The sequence below is a fragment of the Osmia lignaria genome, chromosome 15 (genome assembly GCF_051020975.1).
Source record: "Osmia lignaria lignaria isolate PbOS001 chromosome 15, iyOsmLign1, whole genome shotgun sequence".
NCBI lineage: Eukaryota > Metazoa > Arthropoda > Insecta > Hymenoptera > Megachilidae > Osmia > Osmia lignaria.
Window position 1 is genome coordinate 1,268,176 of NC_135046.1, and position 23,679 is coordinate 1,291,854.

At 38.5% G+C, this 23,679-nt stretch overlaps 2 protein-coding genes across 46 annotated transcripts in view; one reads left to right on the plus strand and one right to left on the minus strand.

Annotated features, from left to right (window-relative positions):
- Positions 1-2,107: 2,107 nt before the first annotated feature.
- Cyt-b5-r (Cytochrome b5-related) overlaps positions 2,108-23,679 on the plus strand; it is a 49,436-nt gene continuing 27,864 nt past the window's right edge. For 2 of the 4 annotated variants that reach the window (XR_013063533.1, XR_013063534.1), the window contains exons 1-6: positions 2,108-2,337; positions 3,359-3,601; positions 3,709-3,976; positions 4,102-4,393; positions 5,235-5,450; positions 6,110-6,819. Coding sequence is in view for 2 of the 4 variants with exons in the window: in XM_076692614.1 (XP_076548729.1) it covers positions 3,371-3,601; positions 3,709-3,976; positions 4,102-4,393; positions 5,235-5,450; positions 6,110-6,386 (1,284 nt within the window). In the remaining 2 variants the exon portion in view is untranslated. Of the gene's footprint in view, positions 2,338-2,742; positions 2,767-3,358; positions 3,602-3,708; positions 3,977-4,101; positions 4,394-5,234; positions 5,451-6,109; positions 7,283-23,679 lie in introns of those variants that run through there. The other 2 variants (XM_076692614.1, XM_076692616.1) reach the window with 2 other exon arrangements.
- The window catches only part of Mhc (myosin heavy chain), a 37,762-nt gene continuing 21,228 nt past the window's right edge, over positions 7,146-23,679 (minus strand). For 16 of the 42 annotated variants that reach the window (XM_034315498.2, XM_076692584.1, XM_034315494.2 and 13 more), the window contains exons 14-26: positions 23,505-23,625; positions 21,608-21,871; positions 17,851-18,060; positions 14,004-14,377; positions 13,701-13,929; positions 13,342-13,625; positions 12,650-12,728; positions 11,348-12,077; positions 10,868-11,229; positions 10,391-10,786; positions 9,963-10,307; positions 9,628-9,876; positions 7,146-7,952 (exon numbers count right to left, since the gene is read on the minus strand). In XM_034315498.2, coding sequence (XP_034171389.1) covers positions 7,869-7,952; positions 9,628-9,876; positions 9,963-10,307; positions 10,391-10,786; positions 10,868-11,229; positions 11,348-12,077; positions 12,650-12,728; positions 13,342-13,625; positions 13,701-13,929; positions 14,004-14,377; positions 17,851-18,060; positions 21,608-21,871; positions 23,505-23,625 — 3,727 coding nt within the window. In that variant the 3' untranslated portion in view covers positions 7,146-7,868. Of the gene's footprint in view, positions 7,953-9,020; positions 9,083-9,627; positions 9,877-9,962; positions 10,308-10,390; positions 10,787-10,867; positions 11,230-11,347; positions 12,078-12,649; positions 12,729-13,070; positions 13,150-13,341; positions 13,626-13,700; positions 13,930-14,003; positions 14,378-17,850; positions 18,061-21,607; positions 21,877-22,642; positions 22,761-23,504; positions 23,626-23,679 lie in introns of all 42 variants that reach the window. The other 26 variants (XM_034315517.2, XM_034315513.2, XM_076692599.1 and 23 more) reach the window with 6 other exon arrangements.

The window sequence follows — 23,679 nt, forward strand, 5'->3', positions numbered from 1 at the left end:
AGATTATGCAAGATGTTTGATAACTGCTATATGAAAGCAACGAAGAAGTGATTCTCATTTAAAGAACCAGTAAAAACTGCTCCATCGTTTCTGATTATTTTCTTGCTTGTTGAGAAGAGTAATTTTAAATAAGAATTCGATCAAATTTTAAATAAATAGAACTGAGAATGTAGATAGAGTGAAGGTCTAAAGATATACATATGCATTTATTAAAGGTACATATTAATAATTATTATAATTCTTTTTCAATAAATAAGGATTTTTTAGGTGAAGAATTTAAAAAAGCGTTAAGTAATTAGGTACGGGTCACAGAAAAATACGTGTACATAATAAATTACATTTTTAATGATTATCGCTCAAATTAATTGGTGATAAATCGAGGCAATAGCTATATCAAGGTTATCAATTTATGAAATATAAAACATAAAATTACTTTTGTACTTTTTGTTACATTCTTTATCACGGAAATGTTTCAGAAATTCTTACTAATATTAACGAGTGTTGTTTACTTGCATCATTGATTGTGTTACAAAAGATTGGATTTGAAGTTTGCGAAATATCAACTGTATGTAAATACTTTTTTATTTTTAAATTTTCATCTGCTCCGAATTCTGTCTGTATATTTCTGGGGTCCTGAGACTATCACATATTCAACGGCCCCCTTGACTGATAAACTTGGTTCAAAAATTGAAATTTATTTTAAATTATATTTACTAGTAAAGAAAAAGGGCAATAATGAAAGAATTTCATTCGGTATTCTTTGACATAGTAAATGGAAGACTTATAAGGGGGGCTGTTGCAAAGTGAAATCTTCCCTTTATATCTCTTAAACCTACCCCTCAGAGCCCTTAGACCTCACTTTAATCCGACGTTGATTGTTGGTATTACATAGAATTATAAATTTGTAATTACTATATACAAAGTTAACAAAAACACTGGTAAGTAATAAAAAGTAAATCTACATATTCCGTGTAAGCACGTGTAAAATATTAAAATCAGGGGTCGGAGTACACGGTGATAGTCAAAGGATAATTATACAGGGTGTTCGACAACAGGTGGGCAAAATTTTAAGGGGTGATTCTAGGGATCAAAATAAGACGAAAATCAAGAATAACGAAATAGCGTTTGCGGCTTTGTTTTCCAGTAATTAACGTTTAAAAATTCGAGTAAAAAGCGCCTGAAACCTGCAATTCGCCCAGCACTGGCGACTGAATGTCAGATCAGCAGGGGTCGGTACAGTCATAACCAAGAATCGAACCCGAATTTCGTTATTCTTGATGTTCGTCTTATTTTGATCCCTAGAATCACCCCTTAAAAGTTTGCCCACCTGTTGTCGAACACCTTATCCTTTAACTATCATCACCGTGTACTTCGACCCCTGATTTTCATATTTTACACGTGCTTACACGGAATATGTAGATTTACTTTTTATTACTTACCAGTGACTCGCAATCTCAAGGTCTAAGGTTCAAATCCCAACATTTCATTTCTTTTTTTTAAAATGATTTGTCTCTTTTTTAATAACTATTATAGCTGTGCTATAATAAATCATTGCATTTATTAATAATTAGTTACATATGCTGCAGTTTTTATAGCATTTAAGTTATGTTTTCTATCCAGTACGTACATTACCATGCTTACCGCATTCGAAATTTACACGCGTTTTATTTTAACAATTAGCCGTCTGCCCGCAAAATAGGGTATAGGCGTGTTCAGCTCGACGAGCTGTACAAGGTGGCAAAGTTTCATTAATAAGTGAGCGTAACACTTTGGTAGTTCCCCTCGGAAGATTGTGTTAGGTCATGCAGATAAGTATTTTTTATTCTTATCACGTTTTCGCTCGAGCAAAAACGAGAGGAAATTTTGATAAACATTGTAATATTTACATATTTGTATCTGTTTAAACGAGTGTATTCGCGTGTCCCTATGCGACTGCGTTAGCATGTTATCGTCAGTTGGAATTCGCCATCTTTTTTGGGGTCGAAGTGCAAGCTACTACCCTCAGATTCTGATTCATTGGTTGGTGCTTGTTCTACATATATACGTCCACATATATATGTATGTGTGAGAACATAAGAGCGAGAAAATACTGTTCCACGCGTCTTTTATTGAAGTCAGTTTGTTTAAAGACTAAATTCGATAAACACCGAACTTGACCAGTGCTGAACTAATCGGTTTCGTTCAGGGATCGGATCGCGTTAATACAGTTACAATAAATATTTTCCTTCTATAATATGCGCAGATAGATTAAAGGAAAGTAAACACGAATCACATTTTTAATGGTTCCAGTATCTGGAGGAAAGATTTAAACGCTTGTTCTCTTCGCTCTTGTTCTTGGTATGACGTACCTCTATTACACATTAGAATAAAATAAATTTAGCTTCTTCTCTCTTTTTTTTATTTCTGTGCGATTGGCGATTAGATAGCTTTCACTTGAACGTGTTGAATATTCTTGTTCAAAGTTTCATAGTTAGTGTGACAGAAATAGGAAGAAATACATTTGTAGCGCTCTGTGATGGAATCTAACGCGTTCACCGGTGTCTAACTAAGAGTCTTTTCATATTTTCATGTTTTCGCCATCCAATTTTCGTGGAATTGTTTTTCAGCGTTTGCCAATTTCCGGCTGGTATATTTATTCATTCATGTATATACATATATAAATATATACATTCATTTTCAACCAGTCGACGAAAACCGGGTAATGTGAAAAGGCTCTAATATTACTACTTTATTTTACTCAAACAATTGAGAAACGAAAACATAAAGGTAGTTCTGAATCATTTGAAATAACTATGTCAAAAAGTAGAATATCAAACTGAAGCACTACGTTAATAATACGATTGTTTCTAATGTTCTAACAAGGGGAACTACCCAAGCGTTACACTCACTTATTAATGAAACTTTGCCAGCTTGTAGAGCTCGTCGAGCTGAACACGCCTATACTCCGTTTTGTGGGCAGATGACTAATTGTTTAAAAAATATTAATAATTAAAGTTAGTTATTACTTACATTGAGAAGTATGACAGACTCACACATACAACTCGCAATCTAGAGAACATTTTTTTTTTTTTTAATGATAATTTGTCTCTTGTTGAATAACTATTACATAAAAATTATCATAAAAAAAAAAAATTTTTTTGGGAACCAACGATTTGAACCGAGTACCATCGAATTGCAAGTCACGGATCTGCTCCGTGGTTAAACACATGACTCGTAATCTAAAGGTCCTCGGTTCAAATTCTGGTTTCCCGTTTTTTTTTTTTTTTTTTTTTCATTATAATTTTTATGTAATAGTTATTCAAAAAGAGACAAATTATGATCGAGGATTTCATTAATTTTCATGAGAATATTTTTTCAGTAAAATTATACTATGGAAAAAGTGGAAAGTTCGATACCAGGACTCGGACCACTTCCTGGGAGAAATGACCGACTGAAAACTGCATATACTTTCCTCAAAGGAAGAAGACAAGTAGACGGCGCGGAAGACCTCTGGAGAGTCAGAAACAGTTTGTACGATTTGGAAGGTTTTGCCAGAATTCATCCAGGAGGAGAAGAATGGATCCGCCTCACCAAAGGCACTGATATTACAGAGATTTTCGAAGTAATCCTACCACATTTACTATGGATCATTTATTTATCAGTAGATCATTTAGAGAATTAAAACTTTAATACTTTGAAAAGTTATTTTAAAGATATTTCTATCCGCAGTCGCATCATTTGACGGACAAGGCTAGTAATATCCTCCCTAAGTATTTCGTGAAGGAGGCAGTTACACCACGATCGGTGCCATTAACGTTCGAACCGAATGGATTTTTCTGCACTTTTAAGAAACGCGCGGTGGAAGCGTTGAAAAACGTCGATTTTCATCGGCCATCGAAGAAGACAAACCTCATTGCTGATCTTCTCGCTATGACAGCTATCACTCTCAGTCTCGCAGCAGTTTCCAAGCAATCATATTTGATCATCGTTTTCGCTGGTTAGTCAAACATAATTTTATTTTTACATTTTATAATTACATACGATCGTCCCATTTCTTATTTTACACACTATTTTTCTATGTTTTCCACTGAGAATTGAAACGTTTTAATATTTACCTTTCAGCGATTTTCCACGCGTGGACCACAATAGCAGCTCACAATTACGTTCACATGAGAGATAATTTCCGAATGTACTATCTTGATCTGAGTACAATGTCCTCAAAGGACTGGCGGGTAACGCACGTGATGAGCCATCACACTTATCCAAATACCCTTTGGGATTTTGAAGTTTATACGGCTGAACCTTTCCTTCAGTGGCTACCAGACAAAAGGAAAACCATGCTTAACAGTTTCCTGAGTCAACTTATAAGCCCTATATTCTGGGCTTTTACGTTTATCGAGCAAGCAGTGAAAAGGTTTTCAATCATCTTTTTAATTTACAATATTATTTAACATTATTTTTTAAACTAGCTACTCATAAATGCATTGTTTAATATACAGGGTGAGTCAGATAAAGTGTTACAAACTATTATCTCGAAAACTATAGCAGCTGTCGAGCTAATTCTTGTTTTTAATTAAATGGTACGAAGAGCCTGATTATGTAGTGTATACAAAATTTTTCTAAAATAGCTACCATGGAGTCAGAATAGATTTACGTCGTCTTTTTTAAACAGGGTGCTATACTAATTTTTTTTTATTTAAATAGCTTTTATCAAACCGGATAACATTTACTCCAACAATTTTTTATATTCCTAATAGTTAACGATTTATGGCAAAGGGAATATTGAAGGAGCGAATACGCAGAGGCGTTCAAGGAGAATTAAAACAGACGTATTTTATCTTAAAATTAATTTTATTAACATTTTCTATAACATTATATGTGACTCACGTTGTACGTAATGTACATACACAATTCTGTAAGATATATCTTACAAAGGTTGAGCTTGAAAAAATCGTTGTAAGTAGATCAAGACTTGGAATTTTTCGGCCAACGAAAGTGTTCCAGCATTTTCTTGACGTCCTCTACAACTTTGCTTTACATTTGCTGTATCGATTCGGTTAAATAAAAAAAATTATTGTGTCATGTGACTTCCGGTTATCGATAGATTTTCGATCTCTCACGAGTAATTTGAGACTAATTTTGTGACCCTAGGCCTCTCCGTTAACAGACAGAAAAGAGGAAGTCATAGGATGAATGCAAGCTGATCCAATAATTCTCTATCTTTATCAGTACTAATGGGATTATATTTGTTTCAGATATTACTCGGTATTCTTTCAATATAGGAAATTCGAATTCCGGGACGCTGTACCTTTCTTCCTTCCACTAACGATGGTATTCTTTGCCCCAAACTATTTAACAGCTTTGAAATTCTGGTTTTTAATCATTATGACCAGCAGTTTTATATTCTCTATGATTGGTTTTAATGCGGCGCATCATCATCCCGATATTTTCCACGATGGTGATGTATACAGGTTCGTAGATATTCAAATATTCGTAATATCGTCGAATAAGAAATTTACGGCTCTTTCAATGTAAGCATTAGATGAAAATATAAATTTTCAAAGCCTTCAATATTTTATACAGGATGTTCGACAACAGGTGGGAAAAATTTTAAGGGGTGATTCTAGGGATTAAAATAAGAGGAAAATCAAGAATAACGAAATAGCGTTTGCGGTTTTGTTTTCCTGTAATTAACGTTTAAAACTTCGAGTAAAAAGCGCCTGAAACCTGCAATCCGCCCAGCACCGACGACTGCACGTCAGGTCAGCAGGGGAAGGTACAGTCATAACCAAGAATCGTTGAATAGTAGAAATTTACCTCGTGCTATTCTGTTTCTCGGTACTGCAGCATTCGGCTTCGATTCTTGGTTATGACTGTACCTTCCCCTGCTGACCAGACGTTCAGTCGTCGGTGCTGGGCGGATTGCAGGTTTCAGGCGCTCGAAAACAAAGCCGTAAACGCTATTTCGTTATTCTTGATTTTTGTCTTATTTTGATTCCTAGAATCATTCCTTAAAATTTTTCCCACCTGTTGTCGAACACCCTGTATAATGTTATACAAGATATATGGTTGTTTGTATAGTGACAACTAATAATGCAAATTAAGTATAACAAACGAATGATATTTTTAGGGACGATCTTGATTGGGGTTTGTTGGAATTGGACGCGGTGAGAGAACGTAAGGTGATCGACGATTCCAATTTTTTGGTGTTGACCAATTTCGGTTTACACGGTCTGCACCATCTATTACCAACTGTCGATCATTGTTATTTACCTTTATGTGTAAAAGCGTTCGAAGAAACTTGTAAGGAATTTGGAATCAGCACAGATAAGTTTAGCCAGTGGGAGCTGGTTAAAGGACAATTTCAGCAGTTGTCGCGTAAAGAAATTAAAAAGAATTACAGATAAATATATAAATAAATAGAACGAAGCAGCAATTACGTTTAAAGCAACGATCGATGCAAGTATTGAAGATGATTTAGGTGTAGATGTAGTTTTCTGTAATTTCCTTACTTGTTTTGAGTTGTGTGAAATAAAAATAAGACTGACGGGTTCAGAAAAAAATGCAGCTGTTAAAAAGGAATATGAAATATGTATTATGTTATATTTAACAGTTTATTCTTAATGAAATATTATGAAAATTCAATAAAAGAAGAATTTGATCGAATTTGATCTTTGAATAGCGCCTTCCAGTCTCTTCCTCGTCTTTCCCGCCAATCAGCACTTCCGAATCTGAACCAAGCGCCGCCATCTTATTGTTATCACACCGCTCGAAAGCTCAGTAGTATCATAGCAGTCGGAGCGACTGCTTTGGCTGTGTGACAGTCTTCTCCGTTTCAAAGTAAGTAAACTTTCATTTAAGTAAGGTTGCAATAAATACACTTCGGGTTTTTACAGTAGGAATTACACACAGACAGTAAATAACAAACACCACGTTCAGTTCTTAATTTTATTTATTGCTTATTTATTTTAATAAATACATATTACTTTATAAATTACAATTAAGTTTATAGGGTAGGATTATCATTTGGATGACATACATAATAATGCGCGACGCCGTTCAAATCCACGACTACTATTTTTGAAAATGTCTCGTCCTCTCTATTACGTGTAATCTCCTTCTCCTATTATTATCGTTCTGTATTTCTTTCACAACATGTATTATCGTTTCATTTTTTTTTTCTTGTTTTTGTGCTTTTTTTTTTTATTTATTTTTAATATTTTTCTCGTATTATTATCGATTCGTCCGCTTGATACGCGCGTATGCCAGTATGCACATATATTCCTATCTGCCACGTGTTCAATTAATAGAACCTTTGAAAATTTCTTTGCTGGCTCGCCCATTTCGACCGCTCGCATCTTTCCTTTCTCTCGATTTCTCTCTTGCTCTCCCACTATCATTCTATCTATCACTCTCTCTTTCCTCGACCGTCAGCGCGAGTGGTGAATATCGTTAATTATTAATTACTCATTATTAAATATCCCTATCCCCATAAATTTGACGAATGTTACACAACGCTTGAGATTAAAGAATAAGAGTGAAATTTTCAAAATTCTTTCCATTATCATATTTTCGTTAATTTCATTTTTATTTGGAAACTGGCAGGGTGACCAAGCACGGACATTCTCGTGTCGTTGGTTGACGTAAACGTTGAAGGTCTGTTTGAATACTTTGATCGCTCGAACGAAGCGATGATGTGTTATACGTCTCTCTGTGTTGTGTATGTATAGACATGTGTAGGTGTATGCGTGTAGATACGAAGATGAAGGGATGAGCTATTCGGTGAGATGACACGATGAAAGTTGCCGCCGGTGTTGCGAACGATTCTTTCGTTTGTCAAGCTGTAACGATCAAGTGTCTAAACGGGTTACGGTGGTAGTCAGAGATTTTTACAGTTCACCATCGGGCTGCAGGTCGAAGCGTGGCGGGAATGCGGAACCATCCAATTGGGGTCTGAACGCAGGTCGATGTGGCTGAAAAAACGAACAAAACCGTTATTAATTTCATCCCTTAAAAATTAATCATAGCTCGAGTTGTTCGAAAGCTTAAGAATCGTATGACCTGTGTATAGATCGCTCTTGCGAGCATACAATGACCTTGCATTATTATGAAATAATAGAAGGAATATCTAACCCTCGACGAGGATTCAACTGTTTCTTTTTTTTTTTTTTTTTTTTTTCTTTAGAACGAGGAAAAAACATATTTGTTAGCGATGGGATCAAGTTCTTTTTGATTTATAAAACTACCAGCTCATATGGAACGATTCTTAATCCCATCCTTACGAAGGATCCGCTTGACAATTAAACAAAGACATTTATGGGAATCGAGAGACACGTTCTCTGTGTTCTTTGTACTCCGTTTGCACATCCATCGCAGATGATATTGGCGTTGAAATTGGAAAAAAGAAAACAAAAAATAGGAACCGAGGGTCTTGATACCTCTCTAACAAAGTTTTAACAGATTTCTTCAGTTTTCCTTGGTGTGTACGTGAAGGTTTGACGAATTATAATGAGCGAATGACAATTATACCCAATAATTGTACTTACAATTGTTTGAGTTAAAAATACATATAGAAAAAGAGATACAGTATGCACGAGTACAGGTATCTATGTTACGCATATCTCTAATCGCTAACCAAGCAATCATCGATCTAACTTCTATACAGAGGGATCTACGGTGATCTGTTGAACTATCGTGAACTAACGAGTACGTAATTGGGATAGGTGATAGGTCACAACGTTAATTAATGACGAGGTCCAAGCTCATACTCGTGTGAAGTATGCACCCAAGATGTGTTATCAGCTGTTCACACGGGTACAAAAAATGAGACACTGGCGATCGGTGGAATAGGGGTTGTGATATACAGAGTGTCGGAAATGAAAGGTTCACGATAAAGATCATTTCTGAACGCTTCCTTCGAACACACTGTACAATGGAACAATTCTGTTTGCGTGAAATTGTTCTGTTGCGATTATTGTGACTATTGTTCTCTCTTTTTTGACAACACACACACGTGCTTCTGAACACGTGCTGAAACTTACATGGACCGGCGCGGTGCTGTTTACTCCATTGCGGAGGGCGCCTTACGGGCCTTCTGTTGGGGCTATACAGGGACATACAGATTCAGAATTAGAAATAGTACTTTAATGCCAGAATGCTTTCTGCGGGATTTCATCGTTCGATTCGACATCCCCTGTACTCTTTTCACTTTTCACTCCAAGGGCTTTAAAATAAGGTGTGACCTTAATTTCGTAGGCTCGAAGGAGAGATAACTTTTCCAACACCTACGCCTTCTTTCGTTATATTTCTTTTTATCAGAGAAGTATATGAAATTTTGAAAAACTTGGAAATAATCGTTGTCCATTTTTCATAAATATTATTATAAATTTCAGTCTTTTTTCAATTCTAATGTATTTTAAAATCTTTGGTGATACTCGAGCCAATACCCAAGGAATATTAGCTGACCGTATGTCGCTTGGATCCCTATTACATACAGCGTTTCTACGAATTTTTATCGAAAGATTTTCATGATGTTACAAGAAGAAAGTACGAAAAAGAAATAAGAAAAAAAAAAAATTGTACCGGAGCAGAGATTCGATCTCGAACCTGTAATAGATGAATCAGTGTATCGATTTATCGGATGCTTACCGCTGGGCTCAATCCACGCGCGGCACTTCCTCCGCGTCCCTTGGTACGGAACTTGGTGATTGCCTGTTCAGCGAGATCTGCCCTTTCTTCTGCTTCCTCAAGTTCTTGTTGAGCTTTGCGGAATTTGGCGAGATTCAAAGCAGCGATCTCTTCGGCCTCCTCGATCTGCCTCTTGTACGTCTTGATCTTCTGTTGGAGCTTGTCAACGAGGTCCTGCATGCGTTCGTGGTTCTTGCGGTCTTCGTCCGCCTAAACGAGCAATTTTTGTTTACGTTTAAAATAGAATCTGAACTGGAAGCAATCGATAAGAAGGAAATTTGAAGAGGATCTTATACCTGGAAGCTAAGTTCCTTGATGCGGCGTTCGGATTTGCGGAGGTTCTTCTGTGCGTCAGCGTGTCTCCTCTGTTCTCCATCGAGTTCGTTCTCCAATTCACGGACGCGTTGTTCCAATTTCTGGATAGCCTTCTTGCCACCCTTCAGAGCGTTGGCCTCAGCCTCGTCTAGACGTACCTGGAGCTCCTTGATTTGAGTCTCGAGAGCCTTGCGCAGTTTCTCTTGGGTCTGAGCGTGATCTTGTTCAGCTCGGAGTTCGTCGGCTAATCTAGCGGCATCGACCATCGCTTTCTTCGCCTTCTCTTCAGAATTCTTGGCTTCGTTCAACAGTTCGTCCAGATCAGACTGGAAAGATTCAACGATATTGAAAATATATCATTTATTTGTAATCTGAAACGGTCGAAGAAGAAGAAGGTAGGAATACTCACGTGAAGTGTCTGGAGTTCAGCTTCGAGTTTCCTCTTGGCAGCGGAGATGGAAGCGTTCTGAGCGCTGAGCTCGTTGAGCTGTTCGTGGCAATCGGCCAACTCTTGTTCAGCCTGGCGACGTCCGCGGTCCGCTTGTTCGAGAAGAGTACGGCTCTCTTCCAGTTCATTCTGAAGAGCGTTCGCTCTGCGTTCGGAGATTCCGAGCAGTTCCCTCGCCTCGTCGCGTGCTCGCTGTTCCTCCTCGAGCGCGGTTTGTACGTCCTTCAGTTGTTGTTGGTATCTCTTGATGTTCTTCTGGGCTTCAGCGTTCGCCTTGTTCGCGTGGTCCAAAGCGATCTCGAGCTCGTTGATGTCAGCCTCGAGCTTCTTCTTCATACGCAGAGCTTCAGCTTTGCCCTGTAACATTCGGTTAAACTCGTAGTTAGAATCCTTCACTCGTCTAATTGTAATTTCTTTAAGAAGCAATTTTCAACTGACCTTAGCTTCGGCCTCGAGCGATGCCTGCATGGAGTCGAGAGCACGTTGATGGTTCTTTCTGGTGTTTTCGAATTCCTCTTCCTTCTCCTGGATTCGTCGGTCGATCTCTTGTCTGACTTGGCTGAGTTCGAGCTGGCTGCGAAGCACTTTGTTCTCTTCTTGCTCTAGAGCAGCTTCAGCCTCCTCGAGGGCAGCTTGGAGTTCATCCTTTTCAGCCTCCAATCGCTTCCTGGCCTTCTCGATCTCGTGAATGTTGCGTCCACCTTCGCCGATCTGGTCCAACAGATCTTTCACCTCGTCGGCGAGATTCTTGTTCTCGCGACGTACTGCTTCCAGTTGTTCCTGGCCTTCCTCGTAGGCACCTGATTAAAATAACAAATAAACGTTAATGATATTTACGTTTAACGTACAATGGTATATAGTACGTTATCTTGAGCAATAAGTGATGTTTTCAAGAAAATTCAAGAAAGGGTATATTACCTCTGAGTCGGAAGAGTTCCGTGCTGTAGTTGCGGCATTCCTTCTGGCTGGCGTCCAATTCAGCAGCAAGATCATCCACCTTGAGCTTCCATTCGCCGATGATTTTGTCGAAGGCCTTCTGTTTCTTTTCCGCCGCGTTCGCGATCGCCGTAGCACGATCCACTTCGATCTGGAGATCCTCCACTTCCGTAGATAGCCTCTGTTTCGTTTTTTCCAGAGCGATCACCTTCTGGTTGAGCGATTCGATCGTTTCTTCCGCTTCCGCCAGCCGAGCCTGTAGCTTTCTCTTGGCCTCTTCCAGTTCCTCCGCTCTGGCAACACCTTCGGATTCGTATTTCGTGCGCCATAATTGTGCTTCCGCGTTCGCCTTGCTCAACTGCCTCTGGAGATCCGCCTTCCCTTCCGCTTCCTCCTCGACTTGTTCCCGAATGTTGTCCAGATCGTGTTCCAGGTTGCGGAATTTTCCAAGGAGCGTAGCTCGTTCCCTCGATTCCTCGTCGGCCATTCGTTTCGTGTCCTCCAACTGTGTCGTCAGCGAGATCTTGATCTTGGATAGCTGGCTGACTTGGGATTCGGCTTCCTCCAATTGGCGCAGGAGATCGCTGTTCTCGATCGACAGCTTCTTCTTGGCGGCGTCGAAGTCGTTCAATGTACGGTTCACCTCTTCGAGTTTGCCCTGGGTCTCGTTCAGCTGGTGTTGCAGTTGCTTCACGATCTTCTCTTGGGCAGCCTATTTTTATTTGTTTCAACAACAATTTCAAAGCGTTAGACCAGCTGTTTCCCTGTGTTTTTCTAACTTGAATTCGTTTCTGGAGAAAGATTTAAGCGAGTTCTAGAGCTAAGAATTTGGAAGCTTAAGGTATTGAGTTCTGAGCTTATAACTTGGGGGCTTAGAGAGCTTAGAAGCTTAGAATTTCAGAGCTTAGTGCATGGGATCTTAAAGTTTGGAAGCTTAGAAGTTGGAATCTTAGAGATTAGAAGCTTAGAACTTGTAAGCATATGTATAACTTCGGAGTTCGGAACTTGGGAACTTAGTGCTTGAAAGCTTAGAACTTGAGAGCGTAGAGCTTAAATATACCATCATCCAGAAACGAAACTAAGTTGTTTCTAGTAACAAAATACAAACGAGGAGCAAGCTTTGCAAACTGGACACACTTTCCAACGACGCAAGTCAGGTGTACAAACATTCGGAAGACACTGAAAGGTCTGTTTCCTTGTCTCTCGTTCAGCTGCCACCCGACGAAGCTGTTAATTGCGTTAGTATGCTGGATCTCGATGATTCTTCGTACAAGGATCTCTTACCTTCTCGTTGCTCAGGTGATCTACGGATGCGCGCATGTCGTTCAGTTCGCTGAAATACTGAACCTTATCCTTTTCAACCCTAGTTTTCATGGAAACAGATTCAAAGTGGACAATTAGTACAAGTGGGATAATAGGAGGATCAACATTTTAGCTACCATTTAAAAGTTACGTTTGCATTTTTTAACGAGGGGATCCTGAAAATAAGAACACGATATGTTACAGGGAAGGTTTTTCTCTCGGATCTTCTGAAAACTCGTCGAACAAACACGACGTAACATAAAAAACATTGTCAAGACAATTAAAAAGAGTAATTCGTGCCGACTTTGGACAAAGGAATTTGTAAACCGGACGTACGACCAATAATTTTCAAAAAGAAACGGGAACAACATAGGTCTTGACATTCTCCGGGATTCCAATGTACCTTTTCCCTAGAAACTTGATCCGTCGCGGCGCGAGAACTGTTCAGCTCAGCGTGGATGTCGTGACGGCCTTTTTCAGCCCTATTAGAAGCATTACGTTAAATTCCCGATTCAAAGATACCTAGACTTGGAAAGTCTCTTAGCTTAAAAGTTAAAGAATTAAACCGTGCCAGTTATGATTCGCATAGTTTGATTCTTTGGTCTGAAGGCATCTTCTAAAATTAAAAGATTTCCTTTCGCATTTGTATTTATCAGGAATAAACGTTCACTTACCTAGCCTTGAGTTTATTAAGGGTGTCGATTTGTTCGCCCATTTCGGCGACAGCATCGTTGTGCTTCTTGCGCAAGCTCGCAAGGGTGGCTTCGTGTTGGATGTTAGCCTCTTCGAGGTCCCTGCGTAGCTTGCTGAGTTCGGCTTCTCTCTTCTTGTTGAGTTCGATTTGGGCAGAGGTCGCGCCACCGGCTTCTTCGAGACGTTCGCCGAGTTCTTCGAGTTCTCTCGCAAGGTCGCTTCGCTGTTTCTCAGCTTTCACGCGAGAACCGCGTTCGGCTTCGATCTTTTATAAATTATACACGACGATTTAAATATCTCTCCTTTCTTACTATTTTGTCATTTATTTATCGCAACTTACCTCCTCTTCCAGTTCCTCGATACGAGCTTGCAATTCCTTGATCTGTTTCTGCAATTTGCCCACCAGCGATTGTTCGTCTTCGAGTTTGGCAGTGAGGGACGAGAGTTCCTTGTCCTTGCGTTGGATCGTCTGTTCGAGTTCCTTCTTGTTCCTTTCGAGGTCCGCAACGGCTTCCTGGGTCAGTTTCAAATCACCCTCCACTTTCCTCTTAGCCTTCTCCACGTCGGCACTGTACAAACAAGTATTAAAATTAATATCGGAATTAATTTTAACCGGCGATAGTTTCCTTCTGAAGACACTAACCGTGATTTCTTTTCACGTTCGAGGGAGTCTTCGAGTTCATCGAGGGTGTGCTCGAGTTTCACCTTCACCTTGTTCAAGTGGTTCACCTTATCCTCGGCAGCCTGCAATTCTTCGGCAGTCTTCTGGTTAACTTCACCTTGGTTCTTCTTCTCTTTGTTCAATTTGTTGATCAGTTCGTCTTGATGAGCAATTTCGTCGTTCAAATTGCGGATTTGGTGATCCTTGGTCGCCTTGTCTTGCTCAGACTTTTGCAGGTTCAGCTCGAGATCCTCGATGTCTTTCTTCAGGCCGGCTACCTCTTGCTCGAGTTTCTTCTTGTTTTGGAACAGGTTGTTCCTCGCGTCTTCCTCTTCTTTGAATCTGTCGTTCAGATCCTATAATACGAATAAAATTGTAAGATGCTCTTGTTACTCTATGGAATAATTCAGCTTCCCTCTTGTAATACGAGACTTGTAAAAATTAAATTATCAAACAAGATACTAAAATGAAAGCTCGTTAAATTCTTATTAGATTTGATATTTAATTTGCCAGAAGCAATCGATTCTTCAATATTTCGAATTGAAATATTTCAAGTATATCTACTGTACACTTTATAAGGGCTTGTAATTAAAATTTGCTTTCATCTTCAATTAGCCTCTTGCTCTACAACATCGTGTCACACACGTTACGCAACTTACAGTTCAAACGTGTCAAATTCGGCTGGTCCTTTCAGTATGGTTGAATTTTCAGTTGAATTCTAATTTTAATTTGCTCAGCCAAGGATCGTTGAATGCTACGTCTGCATTGTATTTCATTTTTCATTTGTCATAAAATTGAAATAATGAGCTTTGACCGACGCAAATATCGAACAAATCATAGACGAAGGGGTTAAAGCTCGATGCATCCGAAGGTCCAAGTAACATACTAATGTGCAATGTTGTTGAAAAATAATTTTAATTTAAAGAAAGCATTGATGTAATAATAGTATAACTTGATTAACAAACAGGTAGGTATGTGGTATTTGAAAAAATGTCAAAGTCCTTTAAGAAAATAATTATTCTCGTAGAAAGCCATTGATTCTCTAACTCCGATTCATACTAGTGTCCCATTCAAGTCTCAAAGAAATGAGACGAAAGAGAAACTGAGTCTGAAAGCGAGGCGAGAAAAGGAAATCCCACGAAGAGGCACGATCAAAGGGTAACGGCGATGACGCGGGCGTAAGTGTACCAACGTATAAATACATCATACACCTGTTACCTCCTTCGTTTTCTCGGCTATTCCAGCACCTAACCACGCCTACTTTTAATAACCTGGAATCTCGGATGGACGGTAGCTAAATTTGGCCGTGTTAAGGGTAGGGGCAAAGTATTCGCCGCTCTCTACCCACGAGGGGAGCGACTTCAGCTGATTTAAACACTTCTTTTCTTCTTCTTCTTCTTCTTCTTCTTCTTCTTTTCTTTCCTTCCTTCTTTTAGTACTCGCTGCCCGAATATGGAGTCACTTAATTTCGAACGTAGTTGCCGTAATCGTGAACATCTTGGCCGAATTTATATGGTTCGCCTGATAAAATCAGCCTGGCCAGCATTTAATAGGACATACTACCGTTTTAGGCACTTTAATCTATTTTATTAAAATTCAAGTTATTCGTCGAGAACGTTAGAAAATTCTATCAGAAAGAATAATAATTTTTGTCCGATGATATATTGATTAATATTACACGGATGTTACAAAGTAAAAGTTTAAAAATCTAATAAGGGATGACAATGATTTTGTCGAAAACAATTGAAAGCTTGAAAAGTTTTTAACGTGGTAATATTCTCATAAGAAACTACCGAGAAAAGAAAGCGCGTAGTCCATTTTTATATCATAGAACTTTTCAGAAGACGATTTCGGCGGACCCTTCATTTTTCGAAGCTCGTAAGTCTGTCGTCGGGAACGGTCGTTGGAGTCGCGCGATTCAAGTTATTTCCTGTCGACGCCGAGATATTCTGGAGGGTACTAAATTGAATTTAAAAACGCAACTGGAGTTGACAGAAAACACGAAGAAGTCGGCCGGTCGTTTAAAAGGCATGGGGTAAAAATAGCCTGGTATTCTGGAACGGTTCTGTTTCTCCATGAAATTCTTTTGCTTTTCGCGTTACGCGATTCATCTCTTCTTACCGAACCTTCTATCGTGAACGTTCATTTCAGTCATTTCATTGATTTAGTAAAGAATTCTTTGAAAATTAAACGTTAGGTTGCTTATTAGTGAAAACGGTCGAAAAACCAGTGCGGCATATTTTAACCCTCTGACGGCGGACCATGTAGAGAGCCCCAATTTTAATGTAATTTTGTATTTCATATTACTCTCATTTCCTCAATTCTATACTGTCCTTCTGAAAATTATTCTTCCATTATATAAAACTTAATGTCAATTAAAAATTATACATTTAACTTTAGATTAATTGAGTCGGTTGTTCAAACATCAATATATAAATAATATAGAAAAAATAAGTATTTTTAAGTTTAAATTCCAACGTGATCAACTACCTAACGATAGAAATGTCATGGTGTATGTAGAAAAAGTAAGAATATCGAATAAGTGTTGAAGTCCTCCGAGGGAGAGAAAGAAAACGTAAAGAGAAAATAGAATCGGGGCGGAGGAAAGAAAAAAGTGATAAAACACGAGCAGATTCTTCGATCGTTTATGGAAGACCGGTGGGAAGAGTTTGTAATTTTAGAAGGAATCTAGAAACGACCGAAATGATACCGGATGATTCGTCGTGGAAGAAAAATAGCGCGCGATGAGCGGTGAAGTCAGACGCGTCTGACTAATGACGCGCCTCTGCTACTTAGGGCTGGTGCTTGCGAAACGACCATGTATCAACTCTTGTCAGGTGCATCATTCTCGGTAATTCGAGCCAGCTTCGTTTAAATTATGATCGGCCCGACTGTTGCAGCTCGAATTTCAAATTTTGGAATTTTACCAAGAGAACCGCACTGGTTCAACGTTTCTTCCAGATTCTTCGAGGAGAAGTACTACAATTTCCTGGCATTTTTCTCTTTCAAAAAAAGATCAAAGATAGAAGAAAAAAGAAATGAATGAAAAATTTTAAGCTTAAACGTTCCTAATAATTCCACTACACAAGATGAAAAACTTTTCAAGAAAAGATGAAAGATGAAAGATCAAAGATCAAAGATGGAAGAAAAACGAAATAAATGAAAAATTTTAAGCTTGAACGTTTCTTATACTTCTACCAAACGAAATGAAAGATCTTTGATCATTGAGAATCTCGAAATTTATTTTTAGGAAGGCATGCGAAAAATAATCATAGCCGTGGCTATTGATCTTTTTAGATTGTAAATAAATTCCCGCATTTCTTCGGTTTGTTATTGTTTTCATAGATATTTAAAGAATCGTTTCTTCGTTTTACCACGAATCCTATCGTTTCAATTTCTAATTCTTTCTAGAGAATGCAGCAACCGTCTTAAGGAGACATCAATAACCCCATTCCCTTTTGTTTCGACACCCAGACATTTGTCTGAGTATAATTATCGGCTGGCTGATTCACGATTCGATTTTTGGAGGACGTGCATTCATCATCGAGCGATAGGTTTCGTTATCGACGGTCCGTGCCAATTGAACTACTTTCTGGTCTACGAACTTTCAGAAACCAATTTTACCATTTCCAAATCTATTTCCAAATTACACATCTCTTTTCGTAATTAAATTACGATATTTTGCAAAATAAAAGAAAGAAGCGAGTTTTAATTTGAAATATTTTCAACTTCCTGTCTAACACTGTAGACAGTTGCAAAAGTCTCGTAGCAATTAAGAGAAGTTGAAATAAAAATTTAGGAAATAATTAAAAATGAGAAGAAAACTTACCTGAAGTTGTGACTCGATGTCAGCCTTTTGTGCGGCCAATTTCAACGACTTCTCCATGTACTCCGAAAGGGAACCTTTCTCTCCATCCAATGTCTTTTGCAACGCGTTTCTTTCGGACAGAAGTTTCGAGTTCTGCTCTTCGAGCTCCTTGCGTAGCTTTTCTTCCTTCTCGAACGCTTCCTGGGCTTTTCTCGCTTTCTCCTCGAGCGCCTGCAATTGGGATTCCACGTCACCGTTCATCTTTTGCCCGTTCACGGGATTCGCGTCTTCGACCAACGTGTCACCCATTCTTTCGTTACGAATCCACTGATCGCCGGCAAGGCGTACTCGTCGAACGCGATAATCGTTTAAGGATCACCCAGAGTATCTCGAAACGTTCGTCGATGCCGAACAAGCAGATTTCGATCGGTTCGTGTTCGATTGTGTTCGTGTTAAGAGAGATTAAAAAACAATATTTAAAAAAACGAAAAACTATCGATGCATGCGTCGTGATTCGATGATAAAAAAAGGGGGGGGTAGGTTTGAAGGGGTCGACGCGAGGTCGCGAGTCCAACTGGTCTCCGGTTTACCAGAGGCTCAACTTTTCTACCCAAAGTCCCTCTTCGCGAGGGAATCAGCCCGAGTACCCCCTCTCCAGTGATACTCATCGTAGAAAAATATTTATAACCGATCCCGATGACGAGGGAGGGACCTGTATATACCCGCGTGCAACCAGAAAGAGCTGTAGGGTGAACGCGTAATCGAACGGTCGGGTAGAGAGGGAAAGACGAAATTAGAAGTGGTTCCAGGGGCTTCCGTATGACCGACGCGACCCGACGCGACGCCAACCGACGCGACGCTCCAGAGAACTGACTAAGGCTCTGTTCGGATTCCAGCGGGTACCGCCATAGGGAACACCTCGAACACCCGTAATTGGGAAGAACCGGGGCGAGATCGGCGAGAAGAGGCGGCACCCGGTTCCCCTCGCCCCGGGTTATACTTCACTGCGTCGACGCGGATAGATTTATACCGTGGTAATACATATCATTTATACTACGGATACTATTTTCGATTGCACGCGATCGCGGCCCACTTTATTTTCGTTCACTCCGTGGAAAAGTCGTCCATAGACGTGTACCGATCCTACGTCCAACCAGTCATTGCTCTGATCGCTATGGATGCTGCTAGATGAAACTATACTTTTCGGTAAAGTGTAGACTATTGAAAAATTTTCATTTTCTAACGTTTTGTCGATATGTCTTTTCGTCTCTTTTGCAATGGTCGACAGTCCATTATATTATTATATTAATATTAATATACCTAATATTGGAAGTATAGTGTCCAGCATGGTAGTATACTTCTTATAATACTCGAGTGTTACCTCGGACTATGCTTTATTTTACCTAATACTGATTAAAAAATTGAAAATTCGTGAAATATTGATTTTAAAAAATGTTCAAATCTCCAAATATTTTCCTTATATCATCATATTCCCCAGTAGAGCCTGCTATGCCTGATACTGTACATTAGAATTAAATCGAATCATAAGTTTCTTACTACTTTTCTTTTCTAACGATTCGCTGCAATAAACGAGGCATCATAGAATTTAATAACGTCGTATAGAATATAAAGCTAAACAATTATTCCAGTAAATTATTTAATTTCAAATATTTTCTTCGTTTACCGATTGATTAATAATAATAAAGAGTTAAAATTATAATCAAAAGTCCGTATTGGAATTATAATACCAAAGTATCATTAATATTATTAATGATATTAAATAATCAAAGCAAATTATTAATAACAAAAAGAAAAATTCTAATAAAATCTAATACCCACGGTACTCGTTCCTAAAAATAGTTTCCCAAAATAAAACTGTGCTAAATATACCAAAGAAAAATCTTTTCATCTCGATGATCAAATTAGATAGCATGAATAATCGCTGACACGAAGATCGCGATCTAATCAAGACTTTGGAATTTTTTTTATCTGACGTGTGTTATTGCAGCGAGCATGTAATATTTTCATAATACGATTAATAAAATAGGAAATAGAGATAAAGGGTGGAATAAGTGGAATATGTAGATGAATCACGTTTAAAAGGTACGAACTAGAGATCTATTTATAAAACGCCGAAAAGCCTGGAATCCGTGCAATTTTATAAGAATGTATCACCGATTGCATAAATTAAATTGTACGGGTGCTAAATTAAATTCAAGCATCCAATTGACTGATTTATGGGATACCAATGTTCCATAATACTTATAATATGTTCTACTCGTACGACGTTGCTAGTTCTATTTATACGGGAGTCTAATCAATTCGTAGGGGTATAAGGGTTCTTAATTTCAGAATTTTAGCTGGCATTTCGAGACTTTTGATTCATTTTGTTCCCACCTTGACTTGGAACGCTTGTTGTTTTGAAACTCTAGAGCTACGTTTGCACAACGTGTTTTCATAGCTACAATTAATAGAACACGATTGTAGGTGTCAGTCAAAGAATTTCGAGCATCATAATGTGTAGGTTGTATTCCAGAATTATTCACTGATATGATGTTTAAAAATAAAAATATCGGATAGCTTCTTTCATTCGTTACTTGTTTCTATTGAAAAGAAGTCAAGGTAATTAGATCGCTATAGAAAAATAATATTAGGCTGTTGATTTCGAAAGATCAACAGTCTGACACGATTTGATAATATAAAAATATAACCAATAAGAACACGTGGGAGCTACGATAATTTGAAGCTGAATAAACTAACTGTTTGTGTATTTATAATTAATATTTGTAATATAAAATTGATAATTATTATCAATTACACTAAACAGTGGATCACGGTTTCTTGAAGTACAATTATTATGCATACATACCAATACTGGAATACTTATTAAAAATTAAATTAAAATTAATTTAAAAACACTATCTAATAAGAAATTAAAGAAAAGGTTCGAAGAAAATGATTGAAACGAAAGCAGAGATACTTTCACGTGAGTAAACTCTATTATTAGCAATTATCGAGGAGCTATTTTTAAATAGCGAAATTTTTGCCTTTTGCAAGTCGAAGAGAAGAAACGAGGTGAGAGGAGAAAAGAGGGAACGTAATAGAAGTTGGCAAGTCTGGGAAAATAAACGGGGTGTCAGAAATGGAAACAAAGAGATCTCGAGGTAGAGCGTACGAGGTACGGAGAAACAAATTTTACGGTGAAATCGGGGGTTCGTGTTTTGCCTCTCGTAAATTATCGCGATATCTGAGTTCGCCGTGTAGTGTATTTAATCAACCGGTTAAGACTAGTACCGTCACGATCCAAAACGATTATTTGCATACTCGAGTACGAGGTGAACGTTGGTTTTCTGCAGTAATGCAGCAAAGGATAAATACCGTAATGCAAACGTGAGATTGTAACACGTTGACTGCCGCAATGAGAATAGGCATTTGTTATTAAAACTCTAATTATTAAAAATTAGAATAATTCTTAAATTTCATATTTTAAACTTCTCATTTACTACTTTACTTAATTATTATTATTATTAATGTATTATACTAATGTATAATAGTACTATTATATAAAAAATATATAATAACACTACTATTATTAATATAATAATAAGGGTCATCGACAGGACTGGATTAAGGTATCTGGGGTCAGGGGGTGCAGCCCCCCTTAAACCTCCCCTTAATTCAGTATTGGTCTCTGACGACCATCCACAGCATTCAACGTGTACGAGTATGTGAAACAATCTGAAATACGTATAGAGAAAAGATCATTTGAAATACTCACGGCAAGCTCGTCCTCGATACGAGTGACGTTGAGGAGAGGTTTGACCTTCTGCCAGAGTTTCCACCATGGCCAAGTACGAAGTTGCAAGTACTTCCTCAAGTTCCTCTGTACGACTACCAGGGCCAAACGTTGCTCCTGCAATCTCTTGTAGTCCTTCCTGGTCAAGTAACCTCTGATGTAAGCTTGCATCCATGATACGATCTTGCTCAATCGTTCATCACGAAGCTCTTCCATCTGACCCAGGACTCCGGCACGGAAGAATACCTGTTGTTTTTGAAATTGGCGAAAGCAGAGAAAAATTTCGATCAATAATTTTTCCATGGATCTTCCCTTGAAATACTTTGATTATCCTTGCTGATCAATTTCTTTAATTTTCTCAAATTCATATTCACGGTATACAGAGCTTCCAAATTTTTACACATCATCTGAAACGACTTTGTAAAATAAAAATATTTAATCTCTCAATCGGGATAATCAAAGTAATATATTCATTGTAAGGACTAATTGATAGGAGCACAAAGTTACCATGCAAGCAGTGAATAGACGAGATCATCGTCCATACTGGAGTATACAAAGAGCGAAGGTACATGTTTAATTATCCCTTAACATTAATAAGCGAAGCAGAAATTACCGTACGTACATGCCGGAAGAGATAGAGTGTTTTTAATTTCGCTCGGTCTGTTAGGAAAGGTTATTTGCCGCCACTGCTGCTGCTGCTGATGCTGCTATTGTTGTTGTTTTTGTAGAAATTAGAATTCTGTATTTCAACCCTTTACTTTTTCTAATCGAAGCATTCGAGAATATAGAGCATAGCCAGAAATAAATACAACATTTCTTTCAATATTTTATGACATAATAAATCGAAGGTTTATAATAAGGTGGGACCAGGGCTGTAGCCCCTCTTGGATCTCCCCTTGATCCTTGATCTGGGTGAATGCTTCGTGAAAAAAGGAAAGGGTTAAAAAATCTCGTTAGACAGAATGAAAGGATTAATTTGATGTTACGTTTAGATGGTAAACCAAAGGTGTCTAGTACCTTGGTGCGACCCATACGATATTGGTCTGGTTCCAGATTGATCGCGTCCAGGACCAGCTGGGTGGCCTTTAGTGGGTCGCAAGGTTCTTTGATGGCATTGGCGCACAGAATTTTGTATCTGCGTTCGTTTTATGGTTGGGGTGGCAAAACAGACAGAAATGATCAAGCGTTTGTTAATCACATATTGATCATCTAATTGTTACATATAATACTAATAATTAAGAGGCTGGTACGGGAGATCCTTCTGGTAGTCGATCTCTCGTCAGACCGTGTACTTAACGATTTCTAACTATTAGATTAAAACGATCGTCTGGCAGTCTAGTTTCTTCGACGATTCGTTGTTAGTAGAAATTCTGTTCGGTGGGTAGAGGTAAATCGAAATATCATGACTCGGTCCTAAAGAGCGCTATAATATTCGTTGGTTAGGCATTGTTTACGCTGGCAAAAGATTTATGCGAGGCAACATCGATCAGTAGAATTACCGTTTCGCGAGACACGTCGCACAGAACGTAACATAATTGAACTAATTTGAAAATGAACATTTTTTTATAGGTTTCACAAAATACATTTTGCTATTTAAGTAATTTTCAAATCGTAGCTACCCCAATTATTTTAAAACTTAAAAAGAAACCTTGCCGCTCTACAATTTTGTATAAAAAAAAAAAATAATGGCAAAAAGGATCTAGCGATCTAGTTTCATTGTAAGTTCAATTTTGTCCAACCATGCGACGAATCCTCGGAGCGTAATTCAAGCGATCGATGAATTCCAGAGAATCGCACGAAGCTCGCTGTAAACAAATAAACATGATCGACGAGGTCCTCGCAGAGAACGAGGTGACCGCGTACGCGAAAGGAAACGTGCCTTGGTATGTCCAAGACGATATTGGTCGGGATCGAGACCAGACGCTTCCAAAACAGCCGCTGCGGCCTTCTTCGGATCAGAAGCTACCTTCTCCACCGCCGCTGGCGCCAGGATCTTGTACCTAAGGTATGGGGGTCACAACGGAAAAGACAGGTGATCGGACGCTATTAGTATA